This window comes from Plecotus auritus (assembly GCF_963455305.1).
Source record: "Plecotus auritus genome assembly, chromosome: 3".
In the NCBI taxonomy this organism is placed as follows: Eukaryota; Metazoa; Chordata; class Mammalia; order Chiroptera; family Vespertilionidae; genus Plecotus; species Plecotus auritus.
The window spans coordinates 101,872,104-101,898,730 of record NC_137772.1 but is presented as its reverse complement, the minus strand read 5'-3'; the positions used below and the strand labels follow the sequence as shown (position 1 = coordinate 101,898,730).

General features: G+C 39.0%; 1 protein-coding gene across 2 annotated transcripts in view; it reads right to left on the bottom strand.

Annotated features, from left to right (window-relative positions):
* MIPEP (mitochondrial intermediate peptidase) overlaps nucleotides 1-26,627 on the bottom strand; it is a 254,686-nt gene that overhangs the window by 77,218 nt on the left and 150,841 nt on the right. The window contains exons 15-17 of one of the 2 annotated variants that reach the window (XR_013960117.1): nucleotides 24,621-24,695; nucleotides 21,206-21,372; nucleotides 18,106-18,225 (exon numbers count right to left, since the gene is read on the bottom strand). Coding sequence is in view for 1 of the 2 variants with exons in the window: in XM_080659928.1 (XP_080516054.1) it covers nucleotides 18,106-18,225; nucleotides 24,621-24,695 (195 nt within the window). In the remaining variant the exon portion in view is untranslated. The remainder of the gene's footprint in view (nucleotides 1-18,105; nucleotides 18,226-21,205; nucleotides 21,373-24,620; nucleotides 24,696-26,627) is intronic. The other variant, XM_080659928.1, reaches the window with a different exon arrangement.

The window sequence follows — 26,627 nt, the reverse complement described above, 5'->3', positions numbered from 1 at the left end:
TAACTCCATTATAGGGCCTCTTGATATTAGTACTCTGTTTTAGGTGTTTCAGTTCATAAAACCTTCCCATGGCTTCCTTTTTCATCTAGATTAGAGCTAAAATCCTTACACAAAGAGGACACTCAAGTGGCCTATAAGCATATGAAAAAAAAAGTGCCCAGTATGAATAGTCATGAGAAAAGTACAAATTAAAACCACAATGATAAGGCTCCACACCCCCAGAATGGCTAAAATTGAAAGGACTGTCCATGTATTAGACAGGATGTGGAGTAAATAGTACATCTAAACCTTGCTAGTTGGTGTGTAAGTCAGGAGAACTACTTTGAAAAACTGTTTGGCAATAGCTACATTGAAACTACATAGAAGTTTATTCATATCATTCCTGGGTATATACTCAACTGAAACAAATGCTTATATCCACCAAAGACATATACAATAATATTTATAGGAACTATATTCATAATAACCACAAACTAGAAATAACTCAAATGTCCATCAATAATGGAATAGATAAATAAGTTGTGGCATGTTAAAAATGAAATACTTGAGCCCGGCCAGTGTGGCTCAGTAGCTGAGCACCGACCCATGAACAAAGAGGTCACTGGTCCGATTCCTGGTCAGGGCACATGCACAGGATGCAGGCTCAATCCCTAGTAGGGGCATGCAGGAGGCAGCTGATTGATGTTGCACTCTCCCATCGATGTTTCTATATCTCTGTCTCCCTCCTTTCCTCTGTCTCTCTCTAAAAAAAAAAAAATCAACAACATTAAAAAAATGAAATACTTGAAAGCAATGACAATGAAAAAGAACAGATTAATGAAGCATGTAACAGATGAATGTATCTCAGGTACATAATTGTATGAAAGAAGCCAGACACAAAGAGCACATACCATATGTTGGCACTTACATGAGCTAAAAAATAGGTAAAGCTAGTGGTTACTTTGTGGGGAAGGCATATTGACAGGGAGGGGGGTTGCAGGGACTTTCTAAGATATTGGAAATGTTTTGTCTTAACAAGTTAAGTCCCATGTCAGTCACTGGTGACTGACACTATACTTTCCGTCTGGAAGACAAAACAGGCTGGGCTCTCACGTGTTTATCTGAACAATGGTTACACAAGTATATGCATATATAAAACATCATGAAGCTATGTATTAGAATTTGTGCATTTTATGTAAGTTATGCCTCATTAAAAAGGTTAAAAAACTATAAATATTAGTTAGGCACTACCATGCATAAGTAATTGTGGGGCCCAAAGAAATAATAAACAAATAAAAAATGGGCCTTGTTCTTGTGTGAATTTAACTCCCATTGGGAAGATATAAATTAATCAATGACATCAAGAAATTATAAACTGGGATGAGCAATATGAAGAAAAAGACCCCAGTATAACAGGAACTGACCAGGTCTGGACAAGTGACATTTTTAGCAGAGGTAAAGTGAAAAGAACAGAGACTGCTGCAGGAAGAGGGAAACAAGTGCTCAGAACCTGGTGCCAAAGGAAGCAAGTGCATTTACCTGGATGGAGCTAGTGACCAGATCACGTAGTAACTTATGGGTGGTGAAGGCCTTTGGCCTTTAGTTAAAGAGCAATGGAAGCTGTTGAATGACTTTAAGGGGAGAGCTGTCTTAATCAAATTTGAATTTAGAAAAGATCTTATTGATAGCTATGTGGATTTGAGAGAGGAAAAGTAGGTAAGAGAATACTCTATTCAGGGAGAATTGTAATTTGTAATTGCCCAGTCTAGAATTAGCCTATCTCAGAGAGAAGGCAGGAAGAACAGTAAGGGAAAGGCATTAAACTGCAGATTTGATGTCTCCTTACAACTAATAGAAGTAAGTCTATCTTCAAGTCAGAATGTGAGAAATAACAGTAATACAGGGTGCCTCCAGGGAAAGGGGCCAAGGGCCTGGGGGACAGAGGAGGAGGGAGACTTTTCACTGTAAACCCTTTTGTACCTTGTGATTTTTAGTCATGTGCATAGTCTACTTACTTCAAATATAATTAAAACATAAAATTAGTATCAGGCAACTGGAGGTTTCCTTTTATTGCTAATTAGTCACAAAGGCATAGAAGTAAAAAGACATTTTAACAAGCCCTTGGGATGCCATGAATAATAGTGAGATCGCTGTGTCCTGCTCACAGCTCACATTCACCATGGATGAAACATGACTTCACTTATAGAATCACCAGAGAAAAAGCTTCTTAAAATGTAAATAATTTAAAATCTAGAAGATGCATGTGCATCATTTAAATTACAAAGATTATTAGGTAGAAAAGATCTTCTAATATCCTGGATTTTTATTTCATTATATCTAGTCTATGTGAATTTGCAGGCAAAAAAAAAAAAAAAAAGCACTATTTATGAAAACCAAGACAAAAATGAAAGTTAGTGACTTGGCACAAAGGACTATATTATAAAAACAATCCCGGTAATCTTATAATATCCTCATGTTTTAGATCAGTGAAATCCAGATTTGCAGCTGTCCCACAAACTGAAAGCATGTAAATTTTTAGAAAATGAGTCAATCCTGAGATTAAAGTTTCAGTTTATAACACTTTTGTGTTTTAGTTACAAAGTCATAAATAAATCTAGCATGACAGAGATGGTAAATATTTTCTCAGTTGTTTATGTAGCCAAAGAGGAAAGGAATTTAACATGCAATTAACCACTTAGGTTTTTTGAGATATGCACCATATGGTAGTTGTATTTAAGAGAAAGAAAAAATATTGTTTTGTTTAATCTAACATTTGCTTAGCAACATCAAATTAGTGCAACCTGGGCAGCACCTTTACCTCACAAGGAGAGTCCTTACATTCCTGTAAGAGCTAGGGCTTAAGTATAGGAGGAAATCCAACTTCTTCTCCAGGAAGAAAAAGAAAACAAAACAAGTTAACCAAATAGAAGGGATGAGGATGGTAAACAAATAATTTAAATTCAATTATCTAGAGACAGAATGATGAATTTTTAACAATGCTGGCAGCCTAGTTCTATTATTTAATAGATAGTTGTTGTTTTTTTAAATATTAAAAAAAGGGACCTTTATGCCATTCTTTAAACCAGCATCTGACCGATCGTGAGGTAAGAATAGCAAAGGTCCAAAGCAAATCTCAGATTTCTGTATATATACTAGAGGCCTGATGCATGAAATTCGTGCAAGGGACTTGGCCCTCGCAGCCCCATCTTCATCCGGAAGGTCATTTGGCTGTCTGGTCTAATTAGCATATTACTCTTTTATTATTATAGATATATACTCACACATAACCACTGTTTATCTCACCATCCTTACTTTAAAAATAACTAATTGGAAAAAATCTGATTGGCATTTTAATCTTGATGGTAGAAATCATTTTATAGATAAATACTTATCTTAGTGTTCTATTAATTATTCTAAAATTAAAGATTTTTAAAGTAAAAAAAAGATGCTACATGAGGTCAATAAGCTGTGATACAATTTTCTATTAATACTAGAGGCCCGGTGCATGAAATTCGTGCATGGGGTGTGTGTGTATGTGTCCCTCAGCCCAGCCTGCACCCTCTCCAATCTGTGACCCCTTGAGGGATGTCCGACTGCCCTCAGACATCCCTCTCACAATCCAGGACTGCTGGCTCCCAACCACTCATCTGCCTGCCTGCCTGATTGCCCCTAACCACTTCTGCCTGCCAGCCTGATCGACGCCTAACTGCCCTCCCCTGCAGGCCTGATTCCCCCAACTGCCCTTCCGAGCAGGCCTGGTCCCCCCCAAATGCCCTCCCCTGCAGGCCTGGTCACCCCCAACTGCCCTCCCTTGCAGGCCTGGTCCCTCCCAACTGCCCTCCCCTGCCAGCCATCTTGTGGTGGCCATCTTGTGTCCACATGGGGGAGGCCATCTTGTGTGATGGAGTGATGGTCAATTTGCATATTACCTCTGTATTATATAGGAAGTGAAAAATTGTGAAATCTCCAATGAAAAGCTTTGAAATATATAGGGTATCCCCCAAAAATGTATACATATTATAACAGCTGATAGCTCAATTTTGAAAATGAAATGTATTTTAATAAACACTGCCTTTATAATTATTCAAAGTGTGTGTATACATTTTTTTGGGGACACCCTATACATTTAAAATAAAAAAAATATGAAAATAACATTTAATATTTAATCTACTTGAATGCACCATTGTCAGATATCTACATGGATTCACATATACATATGCACTCACATATGTATTTGGAAGAAAGAAGTTCTTAAAAGTTGACTATCAACTAAACAGGAAAGAAAATAAACTCTAGTAGTAATAAATCAAAATCGTAACACTCAAACTGTATGTAGCAATGTATTTTCTTATGGTTGGTGTTTTTATTTTTCTTCTTTTTAAGATTATTAAAAAACAAAAATTCATACAGTAAAGTAAATATGGTAAAAGTGCTCTCAAAAAATCCATCTGCACTCTTTCATTATAGATTTCATCTCCCTATTCCTACTTTGCTACATGGTTAGAGGTCTGTTTGAAAGTTAATCTGGGATGAGCACACTATAAAAACAGTGGGTTTACCACTGGTTGCTCTCCATCTCCCAAATGGTAAATTAGTGGTTACTTTCCTTTGTACATATAATCATGACAACAGCAATGTCAGCTTATGGATCTGCTCTAAATACTGAACAATTTCAACATGAGAAGTTCTCAAATAACACATAAGTTGTATGCTAAAACTTCACTTATTAGTCTGTTATTTGGGAACTCAGAACATGCATCCAAAATAAATTTTGTATAAGTGATATTCCAAGCTACCATACGTCAACACAACCCTAAAATAACAGAAGAGAGCAGACCATTATACAGTTGTAATTATAGTAGTAGAAACAGAAGAAGCAATAATATGTTTAAAATTTTATTTTCTGCTTGCACTCGAGAAAAGTTGTTCTAATTAGAGCTTCTCCAACACAGTGGCTGATTAAGCATGTGCCCACTGCTTAAATATTCTATGGGTCGTCTCTTAGATTCTTACTCAGCCAATTCTCTCTGTTTCATGTTGTCCATAACCATAGAAGTCTCTCTCTAGGCTCCAAAATCTACATAGCTCCAGCTCTGATCTGTTATCTGGGTTACCAACCACTGATCCAACAGCTGCTCACAGGCATCTCCATGTGGATAGTCTAGTGTCACCTCAAACTAAACTCATCAATTTTTGCACCCCTCACCCCATAAAGCAGCTATCCTCCTGTATTTCACAGAATGCCTTCTCCATCCCTATTCAAACCGTGGTGTCACACCCACTCCTTCTCCTTTAGCACCATTTCCCAACCTACCAGGCACCAAATACTGAGGTCTGGCTAATGGCCTACTGGAGCCTCTGAGCCACTCTCCATTCTACCTAGCCATCTTTTTTTCCCTCTTGCTTAACCTCCCATGTCTAGCCACTGCTATGCCTCCATGAATACTAACTGATGTAGAGAACTCAAGGATGAAGAAGAAGACAGTAGCCTGGCGAAAACATAAAAGGCACTTCTTTTTCCCATGAATATTTCAGAGAAGAAGACTCCCTCTGGAAATTAAAAATTAGGGTCCCAACATATCCTTGTATTAACTGTATTATGCATCAGAATATATCAGTCTTATGTTTAGTCCATCTTCTCACAACTCAAAACAAGTTGAGGGGGCTCATAGAATATTTTACTTAATAATGAAATGTTTCACAGATAGTTGGACGTAATGATAATTATGTATACACCCCTTCCCCCACCACACAAGCCACTTCTAATACAGGATCTATAAGGGCCAGGAATTTTTCTGTTCCATTCACTACTATATCCCCATCTCCTAGATAGCACACAGCACATAGCATGCACTTAATAAAAATACCTATTCTAAACATAATATATAAATTATCAAGAATAACTTAAGTATTATCTAGAATATAAATAATTGAATTAATATATACAAATATATAAATTGGAATTTGGATATCATTTTCTTTATGCTAAATAACAAACCAAAGCCTGTTTGCTCTTTGATATGTGACTAAATTTAAGAAAATTTTCAGCAGTTTGTTCTAGAGACAGAAAGTTATACTTAATGTTAAATACACATAATCATTTCTGTATGATCCTATCTAATAAAGAGGGATATGCTAATTGACCCTCACGCCATTGCAAAGATGGCAGCGCCCACAGCCAATGAGGGAATATGCTAATTGACTGCCCCGCCCTCAAAGATGGCAGTGCCCACAGCTAATAAGGAGGGAATATGCTAATTGACTGCCACACCCTCCAAGATGGCAGCGCCCAGTCCCCTCAGCCCCACCGGGGCGGCAGGCGCGTGGCGGCAAGGCCTGGCCCGCCCCCAGGCGGGCCCGGCCACTCCGCGTGCCTGCCTCCCGAGTCCCCCAGTCCCCTCAGCCCCCCAGCTGCCCAGGGCTGGCCCAAGGTGCAGGCAAACTTTGATGGCAGCTGCCCAGCCGCCCAGGGCCGCCTGAAGCTCAGGTAACCGGGGCCAGCCAAGGCTTGCGCTGCTGGCAGTGGCAGCAACAGAGGTGATGGGTGTTGCCTTCTCCTGATCGTCGGGTCACCTCCCGCCCCTGAGGGCTCCCAGACTGTGAGAGGGGGCAGGCTGGGCTGAGGGACCCCCCACTCCAGTGCATGAATTTTCATGCAACGGCCCTCTAGTTAGAGATAATAGAAACAGATCTGAATAGAAATCAGTCTCCAGTAGCAGCAGCCTTTTTGATCCTCACTCAAGGACATGGTTGTTTGTTTGTTTGTTTGTTTTCTTCAATTGATTTTAGACAGAGGAAGGGAAAGAGAGAGAGAAACATCAACATGGGAGATCTGAGAGAGAAACATGGATCAGTTGCCTCCTGCATGTGCTCAGGCTGGGGACTGAACCTGCAACCCAGTTATGTGCCGTCACTGGGAATTGAACCTGCATCCTTATGGTGTATGGGATGGCACTCCAACCAACTGAGCCACTTGACCAGGGTAAAGAGCCTTTTGGAAATGATGCTGTTTGAAGCCAGTCAGGTATATTCCCCAATAAGCCTCCAGCATACAACCACCCCCAAAGGTGTACAGGTAAGCATTGTGCACAGATCATATAAAACCCTATTCCCCCTGACCCCATGTAAATGGAATAATAGGTGTGCCACTTTTTATCAGTATAACACTGTGTCACTATAATATGAGTTTGTTGCTGGATATGAAAGTGAAACATAAATGTGGAGTGGACACTATTCATAAGAAATATGTCTTCCTTTCACATTCTTTGTTGGTGTTTGTTCTAACAAGACTAATGACCAGAGACATCAACACATCATCCAATCCCAAAAAGTGCTTTCCTAAAAATAACTTTTTAACTTTTGTTTTAAAAACTTTTATACTATTAAGGCAGTACATTTTAAATCATGTATGGACAAGAAAATAAAATACTCAGCTATCACAATGATGTAAAGCAGGAGTGGGGAACCTTTGTTCTGCTAAGGGCCATTTGGATGTTTTAACATCATTCCTGGGCCATACAAAATTATCAACTTAAAAATTAGCCTGTTATATTTGGTCAAACATTTAATTAACTCACCCCTAATGCCTTGGTAGGGCCAGACCAAATGATTTCATGGGCCTTATAGGGCCCAAGAGCTAGACATTCCCCATCCCTGATGTAAAATAAAGAATTAAGTAAAGACTTCCATGTGCTCAGGACTTTCTTATTATATGCACATTCCTGTTTTCAGTTTGAAGTGGGTCAAGGACAAACAAAGGTCTTATAGGCATCAAGACTTACTCAGAGAACAGATGTGTGAGACTCAGCTCTAACACCAATATTCACAAGTCTACAAAATTACTTTAAAACACTGAAATACAATAGCATCATTAACAAATCTTAAAAACTGTAGTCTACCAGCAGAGTAGTTGTTCATGTTTTGAGCTTTAAAAATACTTATTAGGACAGAATTTGAGGATCATAAGGCCAGAGAAATGTTTCATCCCAAACTTTCTTAGATATACATGATTGTTTCTCAATGGTTTCAGGGGTGAGTCACAATGTAAGAATTATAAATCTGGAGTACTATAAAAATAAAAATACAGCTGGCTGGTGTGGCTCAGCAGTTGAGCATCGAACTATGAGCCAGGAGGTCATGTTTCAATTCCCAGTCATGGCACATGCCTGGGTTGTGGGCTTGATCCCAGTGGGGAGTGTGCAAGAGGCAGCCAATAAATGATACTCTCTCATCATTGATATTTCTATCCTCTCTCCCTCTCCCTTCCTCTCTGAAATCAATAAAAATATATTTTAAAGAAATATAGCATTTTATACTCTCCGAATTAAAAGTGGGGGAATGAACAATCATTTAGAAATAATCTGAGAATATTCACTATATTCTAAATAGAAGAGAAGTGGTAACAACGGAAGACTAGCCTGTTGGCATATTGCAAAATCACCCTCTATTTAAAACTGAGCAGGAGCTTTTGGATTTCTAGCACGAAACTACTGTTAGATGAAATAGCAAATAAAAGTTCATATTAAACTTGTCTATATATTATACAGAGTGACCTAGGAGTCACAAAATATTAATAAATTGCTGATATAATAAGGCTATTTATTTAAAAATAAGCATCCATTATTTTATGTAGAATATTGATAGAGATGCCCCTATTCAACAGTAATATAATTGCAGAATAATATACTTGCAGAGTATTCCAAAATATGCCCTATTGATGAAGACTCCACGGTTATTAAGTTCGGGAACAGAGCACTAGAAATTCATGTTCATTAGCACATTACAGATTTTGAGAAGTCCTGCAGTAAAAAACCCATTTAACATAATTTAAACCAGTGTTTCTCAAACATAACTATCAGGGCACTTTATTCCCAAGATGAGTTATTAACACACTTAGAGAAACGCTAATACATACACGTATATAATCATCATCTCTAAAAGTTTAGAGCACATTCCATCTATATAATATGTACAGATTCTATAAACATTCTGAATCCTTTGTAGGTTGCTGTTTAAGTTATAATTTCCTTTTCTAATTGTTTAATTTGAGAGAATAAAGTGATTCACTTGGGAGAGCAATTTCTGGAGATAAGTTTATAGGAGGGAAACTGTCACTTTTTTGGTCTGTATGGGAAGAGACACTCTACAGTCACCCTCTATTCAATACTCTTGTTAAAAACTTGCAGTCATTTTTGATCCTTACTTCTCACTCATTACTCGAGTCCACTACCTAGCCTTATTGACTGTACCTTTCTACACTGTTCTCCAGCCCATTTCAATCTTTCCTTCCCCAATGCCACTGTTCTAGTTCAAGCCACCATTAGTGTTTGCCAGGGAGATTAAATAACTTTCCAAGTGGTTTCTCTAAATCCATTAGTTACCCCAATATTGCAGCCAAAATAGCCTACTAACATTTAGGAATGTTTTCTACATACCAAGAATACACCTATACTAAAACAGCAAAAATAATGGAAAAATTATCAATCATATATATATATATATATATATACACACACACACACACACACACACACACACACACACACACACACATATATATACAAATCAAGAAATAAAATATTTCTAAGACATATATGATCCTATTCCTTATTCCAGAGGTAAGCACTATCTGAATTTTAAGTGTATTATCTCCCCTCCCCTCCCCTCTCCTTTCCTCCTTTCTTTCTTAATTTTCACCTAGGGATATTTTTTCCATTGATTTTTATAGAATGGAAAGGAGGAAAGGAGGGAAGGAGGGAAGGAGAGGGACAGGGACAGAGGGCGAGAGAGAAACATCGATGTGAGAGAGACACATTGATTGATTGCCTCCCAAATGTGGCCCAACTGGGCTGGGGATAGAACCTGCAACCCAGTTACACGCCCCTGACTGGAAATGGAATCCACCACAGTTGGGTGTATGGGGTGAGGCTCTAACCACTGAGAAGACTGTCCAAGGCTTTCCATACTATTTTACATAGTGGCTGCATTAATTTACAATCCTACCAACAATGTCGAGGGTTCCTTTTTCTCCACATCCTCACCAGCACTTATTTTTTGATTTATTAATGAGTCATTCTGATAGGTGTGAGGTGATATTTCATTGTGGTTTTAATTTGCATTTCCCTGATGACTAGTGATGTTGAGGATCTTTTTATATGTCTAGTGGCCATCTGTACATCCTCTTTAGAGAAATGTCTATCCAGGTCTTCTGCCTATTTTTAATTGGATTATTTGTTGTTGTTTTTATGTATGAATTCCTTGTATATTTTGGATACTATTTCCTCAACAGATGTATTGCTTGCAAATGTCTTGTCCCATTTAGTAGACTGTCTTTTCATTTTGTTGGATTTTTTGCTGTGCAAAAACTTCTTAGTTTGACACAGTCCCATTTGTTTATTTTCACTTTTGTTGCCCTTGACCAAGAATTCATATCAAAAGATATCACCAAGAACAATGTCAAAGCGTTTACTGCTTTTTTCCTCTAAGAGTTTTATGGTTTCAGATCTCACATTTAAGATTTAATCTATTTTGAGCTTATTTTTATACTAGAGGCCCGGTGCACGAAATTCGTGCATGGTGGGGGTGTGTGTGTCCCTCAGCCCAGCCTGCACCCTCTCCAATCTGGGACCCCTCGAGGGATGTCTGACTGCCCATTTAGGCCCGATCCTGGATCAGGCCTAAACAGGCAGTCGGACATCTCTCTCACAATCCAGGACTGCTGGCTCCCAACTGCCCACCTGCCTGCCTTCCTAATTGCTCCTAACTGCTTCTGCCTGCCAGCCTGATCACCCCCTAACCTAGCCGTGCGCAAACTACGGCCCACGGGCCGGATCCGGCTTTTCTATCCGGTTCTCTTGCTCCCTCCTCCGCTCCTTTACTTTGAATTTATATAAGTTCACACAAACACTCCATCCATGCTTTTGTTCCAGCCCTCCGGTCCAGTTTAAGAACCCATTGTGGCCCTCGAGTCAAAAAGTTTGCCCACCCCTGCCCTAACCACTACCCTGCCAGCCTAATTGATGCCTAACTTCTCCCTGCCAGCCTGTTTGCCCCTAACTGCCCTCCTCTCCTGGCCTGGTCACCCCTAACTGCCCTCCCCTGCAGGCTTGATCACCCCCAACTGCCCTCCCTTGCAGGCCTGGTCCCTCCCAACTGCACTCCCCTGCTGGCCATCTTGTGGTGGCCATCCTGTGTCCACATGGGGGCAGCCATCTTTGACCACACGGGGGCAGCCATCTTGTGTGTTGGAGTGATGGTCAATCTGCATACTACTCTTTTATTAGATAAGATAGAGGCCTGGTGCATGGGTGGGGACAAGCTGGTTTGCCCTAAAGGGTGTCCTGGATCAGGGTGGGGGATCCTTTGGGGCATGGGGCGGCCTGGGTGAGGGGACTGTGGTGGTTTTCATGCCGGCCATGCCCCCCGGTGACCCAAGCGGAGGCCCTGGTATCTGGGGTTTATTTATCTTCTACAATTGAAACTTTGCAGCCTTGAGCAAAGCCATGCCTCCTGCTTGCTCTGTGGCCGCAGCCATTTTTGTTGGGATTTATTTATCTTCTATAATTGAAACTTTGTAGCCTTTAGCAGAGGCCAAGACAGGCCAGGGCTGTGGAAGCTTGGCTTCCTCCAACGCAGGGGGCAACTCAAGTCTCCTGCTCTCTCCAGCTCCATGGCTGCTGCCATTTTTGTTGGGATTTATTTATCTTCTATAATTGAAACTTTGTAGCCTTGAGTGGAGTCCAGGGCCGACCAGGGTGTGCAGGAAGCTTGGCTTCCTCCATTGCCGGGGAAACCCAAGCCTCCTGCTCGCTCCGTGGCCGCAGCCATCTTGGTTGGGTTAATTTGCATACTCACTCCTGATTGGCTGGTGGGCATGGCTTGTGGGTGTAGCGGAGGTATGGTCAATTTGCATATTACTCTTTTATTGGATAGGATATGGTGTAAGAAAGTGATCCAATTTCATTTTTTTTGCATATATCGATTGTTTTCTCAAAAATCACTTATTGAAGAGACTATCTTTGCCCCATTGTATAGCCTTGTTTCCTTTGTCATGCATTAATTGACCATAGAATTTATTTCCGGGCTCTCAATTCTGTTCCATTGATCTATATATTGTTTTTATGTCAGTACCATGCTGTTTTGATTATTATAGCTTTGTAGTATACTCTGAAGTCAGGGAGCATGACTGATAGCTTCCACTTTGTTCTTATTCAAGATTTCGCTGGCTATTGAGGTTTTTTTGTGGTTTCATATATATTTTAGGATTAGTTGTTTTAATTCTGAAAAGAATGTCTTTGATATTTTAATAAGGATTACACTGAATCTGTAGATTGCTTTAGGTAATAAGGACATTTTAACAATTTTAATCCTTCTAATCAAAGAGCAAGGTATATCCTTCCATTTATTTGTATCTTCTTCAATTTATTTTTACAGTGTCTTACAATTTTCACATTAAAAGCTTTCTCACCTCTTTGGTTAAATTTATTCCTAGATATTGTATGCTTTCTGGGGAAACTGTAAATAGAATTATTTTCTTAATTTCTCCTTCTGATTGTTTATTATTGGTATAGAGAAACACAATAGATTTCTGTAACCTACAATTTTACTGAGTTCATTTATTAGTTCTAATAGATTTTTGGTGGGGTTCTTAGGGTTTTCTATATATAGTATCATGTCATCTGCAAATAATGAGAGTTGTACTTCTTCCTTTCCAATCTGGATGCCTTTTAATTCTTTTCTTTCTCTGACTGCTATGGCTAGGATTTCTACTACTATGTTGAATAGAAGTGGTGAGAGTGGGCATCATTATCTTGTTCTTGATCTTAGAGGCAAAGTTTTCAACTTTTCACCATTTGAGTAGGATATTAGCTGTGGGTTTCTCATATATAACCTTAACTTGTTGAGATATAGTACTTCTATATACACTTTGTTGAGATTTTTTTAATAAAAGAATGTTGGATTTTGTTAAATGCTTTTTTTCTGAATCTATTGAGATGATCATATGTTTTTCCCTTTATTTTGTTAATTGGTGTATCACACTGATTGATTTATAAATGTTTGACCATCCTTGCATCCCTGGGATGAGTTCCACTATGTCATGGTGTATAATCCATTTAATGTACAGTAGGTCCTCGGGTTACATCGGAGATCCTTTCTACGGCACGAGGTAATGCGACTTTCGCCGTAAGTAAGAACCCACCTACATAAGCACCTACGTCACTCACATGGAGCACATACACAGCAGTAATAAAGTGAAACATTAAAAAAAAATTTAAAAGAAAGACAACAATTCCTGACCTTTACTTGTGGTAAATAAATAATAAAAAACTTAAGCACATATGTACATATGTTGAAATGATGGAACTTTTTTTCTTTTTTTTTTAATAAATAAATGGGAGATGGCGACATAACCACAAAACGATGTACGTTGAGTCCGATGTAACCCGAGGACTGCCTGTATTGTTAAATCTGATTTGCTCATATTTGGTTGAGAATTTTTGCATTTATGTTCATCAAGGATATTGGCCTGGAATTTTTTTTTTTTAATTTTTGTAATTTCCTTGTCTGGCTTTGGTATTAAGGTACTGCTGACTTTGTAGAATGAGTTCATAAGTTTCTTCCTTTTCAATATTTTGATATAGTTTAAGAAAAGGCATTAGTTCTTTTTTGAATGTTTGGTAGAATTCACCTGAGAAGTTATCTAGTTCTGGATTTTAATTTGCTGTAAGTTTCTGATTACTGCTTCAATTTTATTACTAGTAATCAGTCTGCTTAGATTTTCTATTCCTAACCAGTTCAGTCTTGGAAGTTTATATACTTCTAGAAATTTATACATTACTTCTAGATTGTCAAATTTGTATTTCTATGGTATCAGTTGTAACTCCCTCACTTATGATTGCATTTGTTTGCATGTTCTTATTTCTTGATGAGTTTGGCTAAAGGTTTGTCAATATGTTTATCTAGCCAAAGAACCAGTTCTTAGTTTTATCAAACTTATATAATTTCTATTTCATTTATTTCTCCTCTGATCTTAACTATTTCCTTCCATTTACTTTGAATTTTGTTTATTCTTCTTTTTCTAGTTCTTTTAGGTACAAAGTTAGATTGTTTATTTGGGATTTTTCTTCTTTGTTGAGGTCAGCTTGTGAAATACCCTCATGGAACTGCTTTTGTTGCATACCATAAATTTTGAAAAGTTGTGTTTTCATTTTCATTTGCTTCAAGATAGTTTTTGATTTCCAGTTTGATCCATTGGCTATTTAGTAGCATGTTGTTTAGTTTCCATGTATTTGTCTTTTTTTCCAGTTTTCTTCCTGTAGTTGATTTCTAGGTTCATGTCATTGTAGTTAGAAAAGATATTAATATGATTTTAATTTTCTTGAATATATTGAGGCTTGTTTTGTGGCCTAATATGTAATCTATACAGGAAAATGTTCCATGTGTATGTGAAAACAACAAAATATACTCTGAAGATTTTGAATGAAATGTTCTAAAAATCTCTATAAAGTCAATCTTGTCTAATATGACATCTAAGGCCATTATTCCTTTACTAGAGGCCCGGTGCACAAAAATTCGTGCACTGGAGGCGTCCCTCAGCCCGGCCTGACCCCTCTCAGAGTCCAGGAGCCCTCAGGGGATGTCCTACTGATGGCTTAGGCCCACTCCCAAGCCGCAGTCTGGCCTCCCTCTGCGGGAGGCGACCGGCCGATCAAGGTAAGGCGCCGCCCCCATCACCCTGCTGCAGCTGCCGGTCCTCACAGCCACCAAGGTGTTTTCATCAACACTAGTCCCTTCACCACAAAAAAATGACAACTTTCTTTAGGCATTTTCAAGATGTCTCTTTCATAGGATATGACATTGCTTTTTCTTTCTTTCTCTCTCTCTCTGTTTCTTTCTTTCTTTCTTTCTTTCTTTCTTTCTTTCTTTCTTTCTTTCTTTCTTTCTTCTCTCTCTCTCTCTCTCTCTCTCTCTTTCTTCCTCAGCTGAGGATATTTTTCCATTGATTTTTAGAGAGCGTGAAAAAGAGAGGGAAAGACAGAGAGAAACATCAATGTTAGAGGGACACATCGATTGGTTGCCTCCTGCATAAGCCCTGACCTGGGCCCAAGCCAGGGAGAAGCCCTTGACTGGAATCGAACCGGGACCCTGTGGTCCACAGGCCGAGGCTCTATCCAATGAGCAAAACTGGCTAAGGCAGGATGTGACATTTCTTAGCCCCTCTAGCAGCGGACCTCCGTTTTTTTCCTCTAGGAGTGAGGTGCAAAAACCCTAGATCACCTTCTTGGATTCTTATTACCCAAGTTACCAAGAATGCTGTGAGTGGCATACCATGAGCTTAGCCGAGGAGCGAGCGGTCAGAAAAGGTGTTTCCTGTGCAGCTCATGCGCAGAGGTGGGACTTCCAGCACACCGCAGCCCAGGGCTGCCAGACCCTCTCCTCTCTGGCTTTCACAGCCACTGCAGCTGCTAGGCCCTCTCCTCTCCGCTCCTTACGGCTGCTATGGTTGCCAGGCCCTCTCCTCTCCGGCCCTCATGGCCATTGTGGCTGCCAGGCCCTCTCTTCTCTGGTCTCTCCTCTCCTGGCCCTCACAGCCACTGCAGCTTTGTCCAGAAGGACGTCTGGAAGATATCCACCCTAATTAGCATATTACCCTTTTATTATTATAGATTATTAGATTAAGTTTCTGTCTGGATTATCTATCCCCATTGATGTGAGTGGGGTATTAAAATCCTGTACTATTATTGTATTATTATGGAATTCTCCCTTAATGTTCATTAATAATTGCTTTATAAGTCACATCCATTTTAATGCTAAGCAAAAAATATAAAATAAGCATAAAAACACACAAAAACAAAAGCACATGAAACGTGCAATGTCTGTAAACTAGAAAAACTCAAAATCTAGGCAATTGTTATGATTTTTTCCACTGATGAAGTTAGATGCTTTCTTATTCATTTATTGTTAATCCTCATTAGAGGATTTTTTTTTTTTTTTTTTTTTTTTTTTTAGAGAGGGCGAGAAGGAGGAATGGAGAGATGGAGAGAGGGAGGGAAGAAGGGAGGGAGGGAGGGGGAGAGAAAGAGAGAGAGAAAGAAAGAGAGAGAGAGAGAGAGGGAGAAAGAAAACAAGAAAGAGAGAAACACATCGAATGGTTGCCTCCTGTACGTGCCCCAACCAGGGCCTGGGATTGAACCTGCAACCCTGGTACATGCCCTTGAGCAGGAATCAAACCTACAACTCTTTGGTATGCTGAGCTGATGCTCTAACCCAGCCTTGGGCAAACTATGGCCCGCGGGCCGGATCTGGCTGTTCTATCTGGTTCTCTTGCTCTCCCCTCTGCTCCTTTACTTTGAATTTATATTAGTTCACAAACACTCCATCCATGCTTTTGTTCCGGCCCTCAGGTCTAGTTTAAGAACCCATTGTGGCCCTCGAGTCAAAAAGTTTGCCCACCCCTGCTCTAACCACTGAGAAACACTAGCCATATCAGAAGTTAGATTATTCTTATTACAAATTTTCACTAATACAGATAATCCAGAATTTTAGCATACGACATTAGAACAATAAATTACATGTAAGATAAAAAATAGGTATGGAATATATTTAGCATTATATAGCTGGAGCAGATTATTAAAATTTTAAGATAATAAAAAACTGTTGATAGATAAAAATGTTAGAAAGATGCCCTGACTGGTGTGGCTCAGTGGATAGAGCGTCGGCCTGCGGACTGAGAGGTCCCGGGTTCGATTCCGGTCAAGGGCACGTGCCTTGGTTGCGGGCACATCCCCAGTGGGAGGTGTGCAGGAGGCAGCTGATCAATGTTTCTCTCTCATCGATGTTTCTAACTCTCTGTCCCTCTCCCTTCCTCTCTGTAAAAAAAAATCAATAAAATATATTAAAAAAAAAAAAGAATGTTAGAAAGATAAAATACCCAATTACTGGTAAATATGAACTATTCTCATGCATATTTGAGTGTTAGGTCCTGAAGTCTATTGGACACTTATAGTTTACTGATTAACTTAACCTCTTAGCACAACATGTGTTGGTACACAATACTGTAATAAAAATCATTTGCTTGACATTTTGAAGTTTACAAATAATCTCTATTTCTATTAAGTTAGAAGATAATCCTGGAACTACAGGTAGCACAACACCCCAAGCAAGCACTGCCTGCCTGAGAATGAAACAAACACAGAGAAAAAAGCTGAGAAATGGGAAGATAAACATTTCTAACAATATTTTCTAAGAAAATGAAACTAGATCCAACTTAACTGAAACCAGATATATATCTGTACCTTTCAGTTATGAGACTCAATAAATTCCCTTTATGAGTTGGGTTTCTAGAGCCTGCAAAGAAGTCAGTGACACTGCCAAATGTACCAGCCAATATTCTTTCCACCATAACTTGGAGGACTAAAAAAAAGCATGACTTCAGATCTTGACTTTTAATCCCTACATAATCACTAACTAAATGATCTTAGTTAAGACATATATTTGATTAGAATTGATAATCATATCATCTTATATGGCTAACCATTTATCTCCTTACAGAAATAAATGAAAAAGAATACAGACTGATGCCAAAGACCTTTATTTATTCCATTTTCTTAGGAATTTAGGAAAACACTGCTATCAGGAAGAAAATAAACACATGTAAATGTATGATTAGAGTCCTAGCTGATTTGGCTCACTGGATAGAACATCGGCCTGCAGACTGAAGGGTCCTGGTTTTGACTGTGGTCAAGGGCATGTACCTGGGTTGCAGGCTTGATCTCTAGCCCTGGCTGGGGCAAGTGTGGGAGGCAGCCAATCAATGTGTCTCTCTCACATCAATGTTTCTCTCTCTCTGTCTCTCCCACTCTCTTCTACTCTCTGTAAAAATCAATGGAAAAATTGCCTTGGGCGAGGATTAACAAAAAAATAATAAAAAATTAAAAAAAATATGTATGGCTGGAGACATTAAATAAGCCAGGCAATTTCTAGCGTTTTCCCCATGTGAAACGTTGATATAAATGTAAGGATTCCAAGTTATGGAAGGGGGAAGGTGATCACAACCTACTAACTACTGATAGATACACTAGCAGAACCACTCAATGGCACATGACAGTATCAAAATGCTAGACTCACAGTGTTTGGAACGTATGGTAAGCCATAAAATTTCTCCTGTGTTTCCTTGAGAATGTCTGTGGTTGATCGCCTCAGGGGATGCTTCCCATGGTAAATTTGATCCAAAATGGCATAAAAGACCTAGACAGATGAAAACATCTATTTAGTTTGGGTAGCCCATTCTTATACCTAAGATGTGTTATATACATTCCAGAATAATACTTTAAATCACAGTTTAAAACATTCACAAATATAGATGTATATGGCTTGAGATATATTTTGTTCAATATTTAACACTATGTCAATGATGAAAAGGAAAGCTCTCAACCTTTCACGATTAAAGATATTAAGGGGAGTCGAGAAACCAAGATGGTTGCATAGGTAAACACCTAAACTGCTGCCTCGCACAACGATTTCAAAACTACAACTAAAAGACAAAACGTTTATCACCCAGAACCATGGGAAAGCTGGCTGAGTGGAAGTTCTACAACTAGAAGGAAAGAGAAAAGAGCATTGAGACGTGCACAAGCGCTGAAAAGCTGAGGTATGGAGGTGAGCGAATCGGGCTGGCGGCGGGTGTCTGGGTGCGCTGCTTCTTTCAACCCAAAGGGAGACAAGCTCCCGATTACTCCGAACTCCAGTTTCTGGGGAGATGCTGAGGACCAAAACTCCTATGGGGAGAAGCTGGACTGTCTACCATCGGGTCGGAAAGTGAGGGTGACTTTCTTGCAGTGGTGCGCCCAGCAATCATTGTTTACTGTGCTGGGGAGCGGGACGCGGACTTGGAAATGCAGAGACGGCTGACTGGCAGCCATCAAAGTTTGCCACGCCCTAGCCCAGTGACTCAATGGGACGCCGCCCCACACAATCTACAAACCCACCCAAGCTCGGAGCAGCGGCTTTTGCATATACATAGCCTGCCCTTTCGCAGCTTAACCAAACAAACTGCAGCTCTGGTCAGACAGCTCCAAAACCTCCAAACCCCAAGCAAAGAGGAGAAAACTGTAGTTCTCGCTATACCTCCTGCGGGGTGGCCTCAGTCAGTAGCTAACCAGCACCCCATTGGAGATCCAGAAGCCAGTGTATCTAGGGGTCAGTGTGAGACGACACCAGATTTCACAGATTTCAACTACTCACATCCATAAGTGACACATTCAAGAGGCAGACTCAGTGAGCACCAAAGCCCCACTGAAGCAAGTCCTGCCCCCTAAGTGTGTCTCCAGCGCAGCAGTTCTTCCATTATAGACACAGTGGGTCCTCACAGCCAATTGGCCTGGAGGTCAATTCCTCCCAGTGACACCAACAACAATCAAAACTTAACTACAACAAGGCCGTACACACAGTCCACAAAGGGGTGCACCAAGAGTGTCCACCTCAGGTAACTGGGAGGCCGACCAACTGGCCCATATAGGACACCTAGCACACAAAGCCACCCTACCAACTCAGGGAAGCAGTGAAAATGCAGAGACAAAGAAACAGATCACAAATGAAAGAAATGGAGGAAAACAAACGACTGGATATAGAGTTCAAAACCACGGTTATAAGGTTTTTCAAGAATTTTCTAGAAACCGCCGATAATTTCAATGAGACCCTCGAGGATATGAAAAAGGACCAACTAGAAATTAAACATACACTGATTGAAATAAAAAATATTATACAAAGACCCAACAGCAGACTAGAGGAATGCAAGAATCAAGTCAAAGATTTGAAATACAAAGAAGCAAAAAACACTCAACCAGGAAAGCAAAAAGAAAAAAGAATCTGAAAATTTGAAGATAGTGTAAGAAGTCTCTGGGCCAACTTCAAGCGTACCAACATCAGAATTATGGGGGTGCCAGAAGAAGAGAGAGAGCAAGATACTGAAAACCTATTGGAAGAAATAATGACAGAAAACTTCCCCTACCTGGTGAAAGAAATAGACTTACAAGTCCAGGAAGCGCAGAGAACCCCAAACAAAAGGAATCCAAAGAGGACCACACCAAGACACATCATAATTAAAATGCCAAGAGCAAAAGACAAAGAGAGAATATTAAAAGCAGCAAAAGAAAAACAGTTAATTACCTACAAGGGAGCACCCATACGATTGTCAGCTGATTTCTCAACAGAAACTATGCAGGCCAGACGGGAGTGGCAAGAAATATTCAAAGTGATGAAGAGCAAGAACCTACAACCAAGATTACTCTACCCAGCAAAGCTATCATTCAGAATTGAAGGTCAGATAAAGAGCTTCACAGATAAGAAAAAGCTAAAGGAGTTCATCAACACCAAACCAGTATTATATGAAATGCTGAAAGGTATTCTTTAAGAAGAGGAAGAAGAAGAAAAAAGTAAAGATAAAAATTATGAACAACAAATACATATCTATGAACAAGTGAACCTAAAAATTAAGTGAATTAAAAATCTGAGGAACAGAATAAACTGGTGAATATAATAGAATCAGGGGCATAGAATGGGAGTGGATTGATAATTCTTAGGGGGAAAGGGGTGGGGGGTTACGGGAAGAGACTGGACAAAAATCGTGCACCTATGGATGAGGACAGTGGGAGGGAGGTAAGAGCAGAGGGTGGGGTGGTAACCGGGTGGAGGGTAGCTATGGGGGGAAAAAGGAGAAACAATTGTAATAATCTGAACAATAAAGATTTATTAAATTAAAAAAAAAGATATTAAGGAATTTTGAATCTTATCTGTAAGGTACTCTTTAAATATAATATAGCAACTTAAATTTGTGAACACACAACTGAAATTTTGCCTTTCTCTGTATTGGCAATAAATATGGTTAGAAATATGAAAAATAAAGTTATGACTGTGACTCCAGAACCTAACAAATATTGTTTGCTTTATCCCTGGAATCCCATATATCTTAAGTGAGAAAAATGAAATGGTCAGAATCCTAGTTTTGTAAGGAGAGGTAAAAAAAGATAAAAAGGTGGGGTGAGGTGGAGAAAGGAATAACAATCTAGTGTCTGGTGAGGACAGATGTTACAAAGAATTCTGGTACAGCTGTTGGAGAATCTGGAGCTAGAGCCAAGTCACATCTGGTACCAGGCGGTGCAAAAGAAGCAGCTGCTGTGCAGGGACAATTCTGGTTTAAGGAGGTGACCGGAAGAAAAGGACCACTCACCTCAACGTAGAAGATATAGGCCATTGAAACATAATAGGAGAATAAAGCATTAGAAAAAGTTTGAATGTGAAATCTGCTGCTTAGTTCTGAAAACTAAATTTTGCATAAAAGCTATAGTAATGATAAAATGTTTTTTGACTTGACTGTTATCATTGTTTGGAGTTCACCTGAAATAAGAAAGCAGAAAATGTTTTATTTTAAAGAAAAAATTCTGATATGCAATTATGTTTCTGATATGTATCTTTCTGATTCAAAAATGGAATTTGCAGAGAATGTGCAGCTGTTGACTTGAAAGAAGTGAGGATTAGTTTGGATAGAAGAAAAATTTAAATGACTTGTAGCTTCTGGCTTCATCTAGATATAGAATTATGGTTCTAAATTATAAAGTCAAGTTTAAACATTCCCTAGAAAAACATAGACATTTTCTAAATATAAATATTGCTTTACTCTAACTGGTAATCTAAACATATAGCTACATATAGCTCTTTTAATTCTATATTCTATAATAAATAACAATGCATAAAGATAAACAGGAGCCAAAATTACCCATACAAGTCTTGTTTATATTCTAACTGGATAAATTATTAGGAATTAAAACTTTTAAATTCTAATCTCAACTGAGATGTTGGCTTTTTTGGTGTGTGTGTTTTTCTTGTCACAATCTATAAACAAATAAGAATTCAGGAGTTTCATTCTTTCAATTTTATCTTTCACAAGTGGAAGGCATAAGCATGGAAGATTTTTTTTAAATTATAAAAACAGAGCAAAATAAATCAAATACATGTATTTCACGCTCATTAGCAGATAAACCAAACAATTCTAAAGTGATGAGCCTATTTGCTCACCAAGGGAATAATGCATGCCTGGGATCAAGATCCTTAGAGCTACAGAAAATTAAGAGTGTATTTGTAAAACAATGCACTGCAAAAAAAAAAAAATTACAATTTTAATACCCCTTTAGAAATCTGAAATAATCCATTTCCTTTCCACCCTTGTTTTTCTCCACTGTACAAAGAGACTATTGTATAATATGAAAGCTGGTTCCTATGGTTCCTCTAGTAAGAGGTTCTCTCTCTCTCTCTCTCTCTCCCCCCTCCTCCCTCTCCCTTTCCATCTTTCCTATTCTCTCCATCTCAAGGATTTATTCTTTCTAGAGGGTGGGAGGAGTGAAAAGTTGATTTTCCATTTTAAAAGAATATCATTGGAACAACTGTTCAAAATAAGAGCCATGACAAAAGGTTTTAAACTAGGACTTGTACTATAATTACCAGCAAATGAAAAGACTTTTTCCAAGTAATGCTAATTTTAAAAAATAATTTAGAAATTCATTTTTAATTATATTGATATAGATACTAAATAATGTAAATTAAATGTAAATTTGCTGTTTTGTCTAGAGTAGGTATTTTTTTTACTGAAATATATATTTTAAAGTATAAAAAAACAAAGCTCATTAATTACTTTTTAGGGACTGAATTTTATAAAAGTATAAAGCAATTAAGGAGTGGCTATACTTTCAAATAGATAACTAGATTATTATAAAGTAAATATTTTGAGATGCTTGAGATGAAAGATAGCCGTTTAGGTTATGTTTATATAACTTCTAAGGTCTGATAAAGAGTAAGAATTCCATAAGCAATCTCAGTAATTACAAATAACCTAAACATCTGGTATCATGTAGACCTGGCATCCCACATAATAAAACCCTAACATGTAAATTGACCAAACGGTGGAACGACCAGTTGTGGGCAGCTCCTGCGTTGAGCGTCTGCCCCACAAGAGGGAGGTGATCGGGGGGGCGGGGCCACAAGCGGGTGGTGCCAGGCCACCAGCCAAGGCAGGTGCCAGTGGGGGCCCTCCCAATCACCACTCCCGCTGGTCGCCCCACAGATCGGCCCTGATCGCCAGCCAGGCCTAGGGACCCTATCCTATATATTGGGAACAGTCTCTTAGATTTAAAAATTAAGAGGCAAGGCTACTCTAACACTGAAAAAACAGGATAATGCAGCGATGACATGCATGGACTCTGGCTTGCAGATTTTGTGGTCAGTCCTGATTCTGACACTTATAACTGTGTGACAAAGTCAATTACTTAACTTTTCTCTGCTTCAGTTTTTCCACCCAGAAGACGGGGAAAATGGTACTACTGCCTCAGAAGGATCATGTTATGTACTACTTTTTATAATCAGGGCAAAAAAATGTAGCTGCCCATACAACAGCAAGATGCCTTTCACCCGTATGAAAAGTATGGTCACTGGTGCATGCAGTGTCTGACATCCCCCAAGGGTACAGAACGGGCTGAGGGACTCCACCCCCCCTTCCCCTGGTGCACAAAATTCAGGCCTCTAATCTTTTTAATAAAAAAGATGATTCATGCCGAAACTGGTTTGGCTCAGTGGATAGAGCGTCGGCCTGCGGACTGAAAGGTCCCGGGTTCGATTCCGGTCAAGGGCATGTACCTTGGTTGCGGGCACATCCCCAGTGGGAGGTGTGCAGGAGGCAGCTGATCGATGTTTCTCTCTTATCGATGTTTCTAGCTCTCTATCCCTCTCCCTTCCTCTCTGTGAAATATCAATAAAATATATTTAAAAAAAAAAAAAAGATGATTCATAAAGTCTTTCTAGTCTTTATCTGGAAACCTGGAAAATAGGTTTTGAATGTTATTGAAATAAAGTCATTACTCTTCATTAGACTTCACATCTAAAGACACATTTTTTTTTTAAAGCAAAGTGAATAACAATATATAAATTTATTGCTAAAATGTGTGATTTAGAACAGTGGTTCTCAACCTTTCTAATGCCGTGACCCTTTAATACAGTTCCTCATGTTGTGGTGACCCCCAACCATAAAATTATTTTCGTTGCTACTTCATAACTGTAATTTTGCTACTGTTAATGAATCGTAATGTAAATATGTGTGTTTTCCGATGGTCTTAGGCTCTATAGAAGCGTTCTCCACCTGTGGGTCGCGACCCACAGGTTGAGAACCGCTAGCAGGGTTGCCTAAGACCATCGGAAAACACACATATTTACATTACGATTCATTAACAGTAGCAAAATTACAGTTATGAAGTAGCAACGAAAATAATTTTATGGTTGGGGGTCACCACAACATGAGGAACTGTATTAAAGGGTCGCGGCATTAGAAAGGTTGAGAACCACTGATTTAGAAGAAATCATGTAACTTTTCCAAGTTTTGATTTACCAGACTGAATATAGAAAATAACCACATTTAATATCTACTTTATTAGGACAGTGAGGATTGAATTAGTCAATTTGGTTAAGTTCTTTGAACTCAGATGAAATAAATGTGTAGCATTGGAAAGAATTTAAAAGTTATATATTTATTTTGAATAATTACTCTGGAAAACTTGAGAACAATTTAAAGAGTTAAGACATGAACGAAAGTACATACATACCTGAAGTTGCATATCAGCTGCAGCACAAACCTTTTTAGATTCACAAAGACGAGACACCATATTTTTGGGCATTGACTTGAAAAACAAAAGAATATACATGTGAGTAAATTGCTTAATAAGGAATTGCATTTTGTTACTTATGAGGTGGTAAAGTTTAAAAGTTAGTACTTTTTCTGCTCCTTTATAACAATGAATGAAAGCCCATTCAGGTGACTTGTAAGTGAATAGAATAAATGGTTATAAAAAATCAAAGATTAAAATGTCAACAAATAAATTCTAATTCCTAGTGCCAATAAACTCTAATGGAGCTGAACTGATATGCTAACAATTACCCATGATATTGAATTGCATATTCTTTTATTTTCCCACCTGAAAGAACTGCAGAGCTCATGTAGTCAGTGTAATATCCCTGTATGATGCATGCTTCCTCTCCGAGACTAATCAGGCCTGATCCCATAACATCACATCTCTGAGAAATAAACTAGTAATGGAGTTAAAGGAGTACTTTAGGCCAACTTACATATACTTTAAAATTATTAATATTGATATTTATTGAAGAAAGGTACTACTTTATGGAATTCTACTTATAATCTAATTTAAGCTAAAAGTCCCTCTAAAGAGAAATCCAATATATAAAAGACCTATGGCAGGTTACTCAGCACTCAAATGATATAAATAAGGCACCAATGAGTGATAATGTGAGCTGTAAGGGGAACTAAGCTTTCCCCCTCTCTCTCTCTGCCCCAGAAACAGTGGCTGGCACATAGCAGACAATAAATATTTGCAGAAGGAAAGAATGAACACCAGAATGATCATTAAAAAATGTCTTCTTAAATAAAAGAATAAGTAGTAAATGAAGACTCAGGCCTCTTCTTGTTTGTAAGAAAAGCAAAGTAGGCAGAAAAGGCAATTTAAAGAGTTAAGATGTGGACTGAAGGAAGTTGCATACTGTAAGTTCTGATACAGGTAAAAGGACTGGGGTTTTTTTGACAGTGGGACACCCACCTTGTATAAAACAAAATTTCCTCAAACAGGATTTTGAAAAGTAAAGAAAGATTTTGTTAAGTCATATACAGTATACCAACAGCTTGTATCAATATGTTCAGGTTTCTTTAAACCTTCCTTTATATTATACCTTAAGTTGACAGGATTCATGTTATACTTTAACTTTTCATAAGTAGTATTCTATAAAGTAGTAGCTTCACATACCTTATTAATAGCTTCATTATCATAAAAACATATATGCGGAAAGACAGAATTTTGTCTCATTTCTCCAACAATGAAAACTATTGTGGCCGCACAGTGTATTAGGCACAGGGGACAGGAGACGAGGTGCCTGTCCCCCCCGCCCGCCCCCCCCCCAGCTTTACAGGCTTACATTAGCCACGTGAGTACAGTTTTAAAAAGTTACAAGTGTAATGGGTGCCAAGAAGAGAAAGTAGCATAGGTCAGTATGAATGCCATAATTTAGAAAAGCTTAACAAGAGGAAATAATGCAGAAGTGAGATTTGCAAAATGAACAGGTGTTTACTTGACAAGGAAAGGATGGGCAGCAGGGAGAAGGAAGTAATCCTCATAGAAGAAACAGCATATGCAAACAAGAGGGCCAATGACAGGAGGTAAAAGAACGCCATGGGCAGGAAAACAGGGTTCCAATCAGGCTGGAAGAAGCAGGCAGGAGCCAGGGCCTGAAGCCTGGAGGTCCAACTAAGCAGGGACACTGGTTTTACCCTCAGACTCTATCTCTGTGGTAAGCCACTGGGGAGTTTTAAGCAAAGAGGTCACATAGTCAGATTTGTGTTTTAAAAAGATTCCTTTAGCTGCAGTGTAGACATTAAATAGGAAGAATGAAGGAGTGGATTAGGATAAACCAGTTGGAGGCTACAGTTTCCAGAAGGGTGAGGGACAGTGCAGAGAGAGTGAGGGCAGTAGCTGCAGTGGGAAGAAGGGGGAGGGAGAAGTTTTTAAGGTTGGGAAATACTTAAGCAGGCTTAAGAAATGCTGATG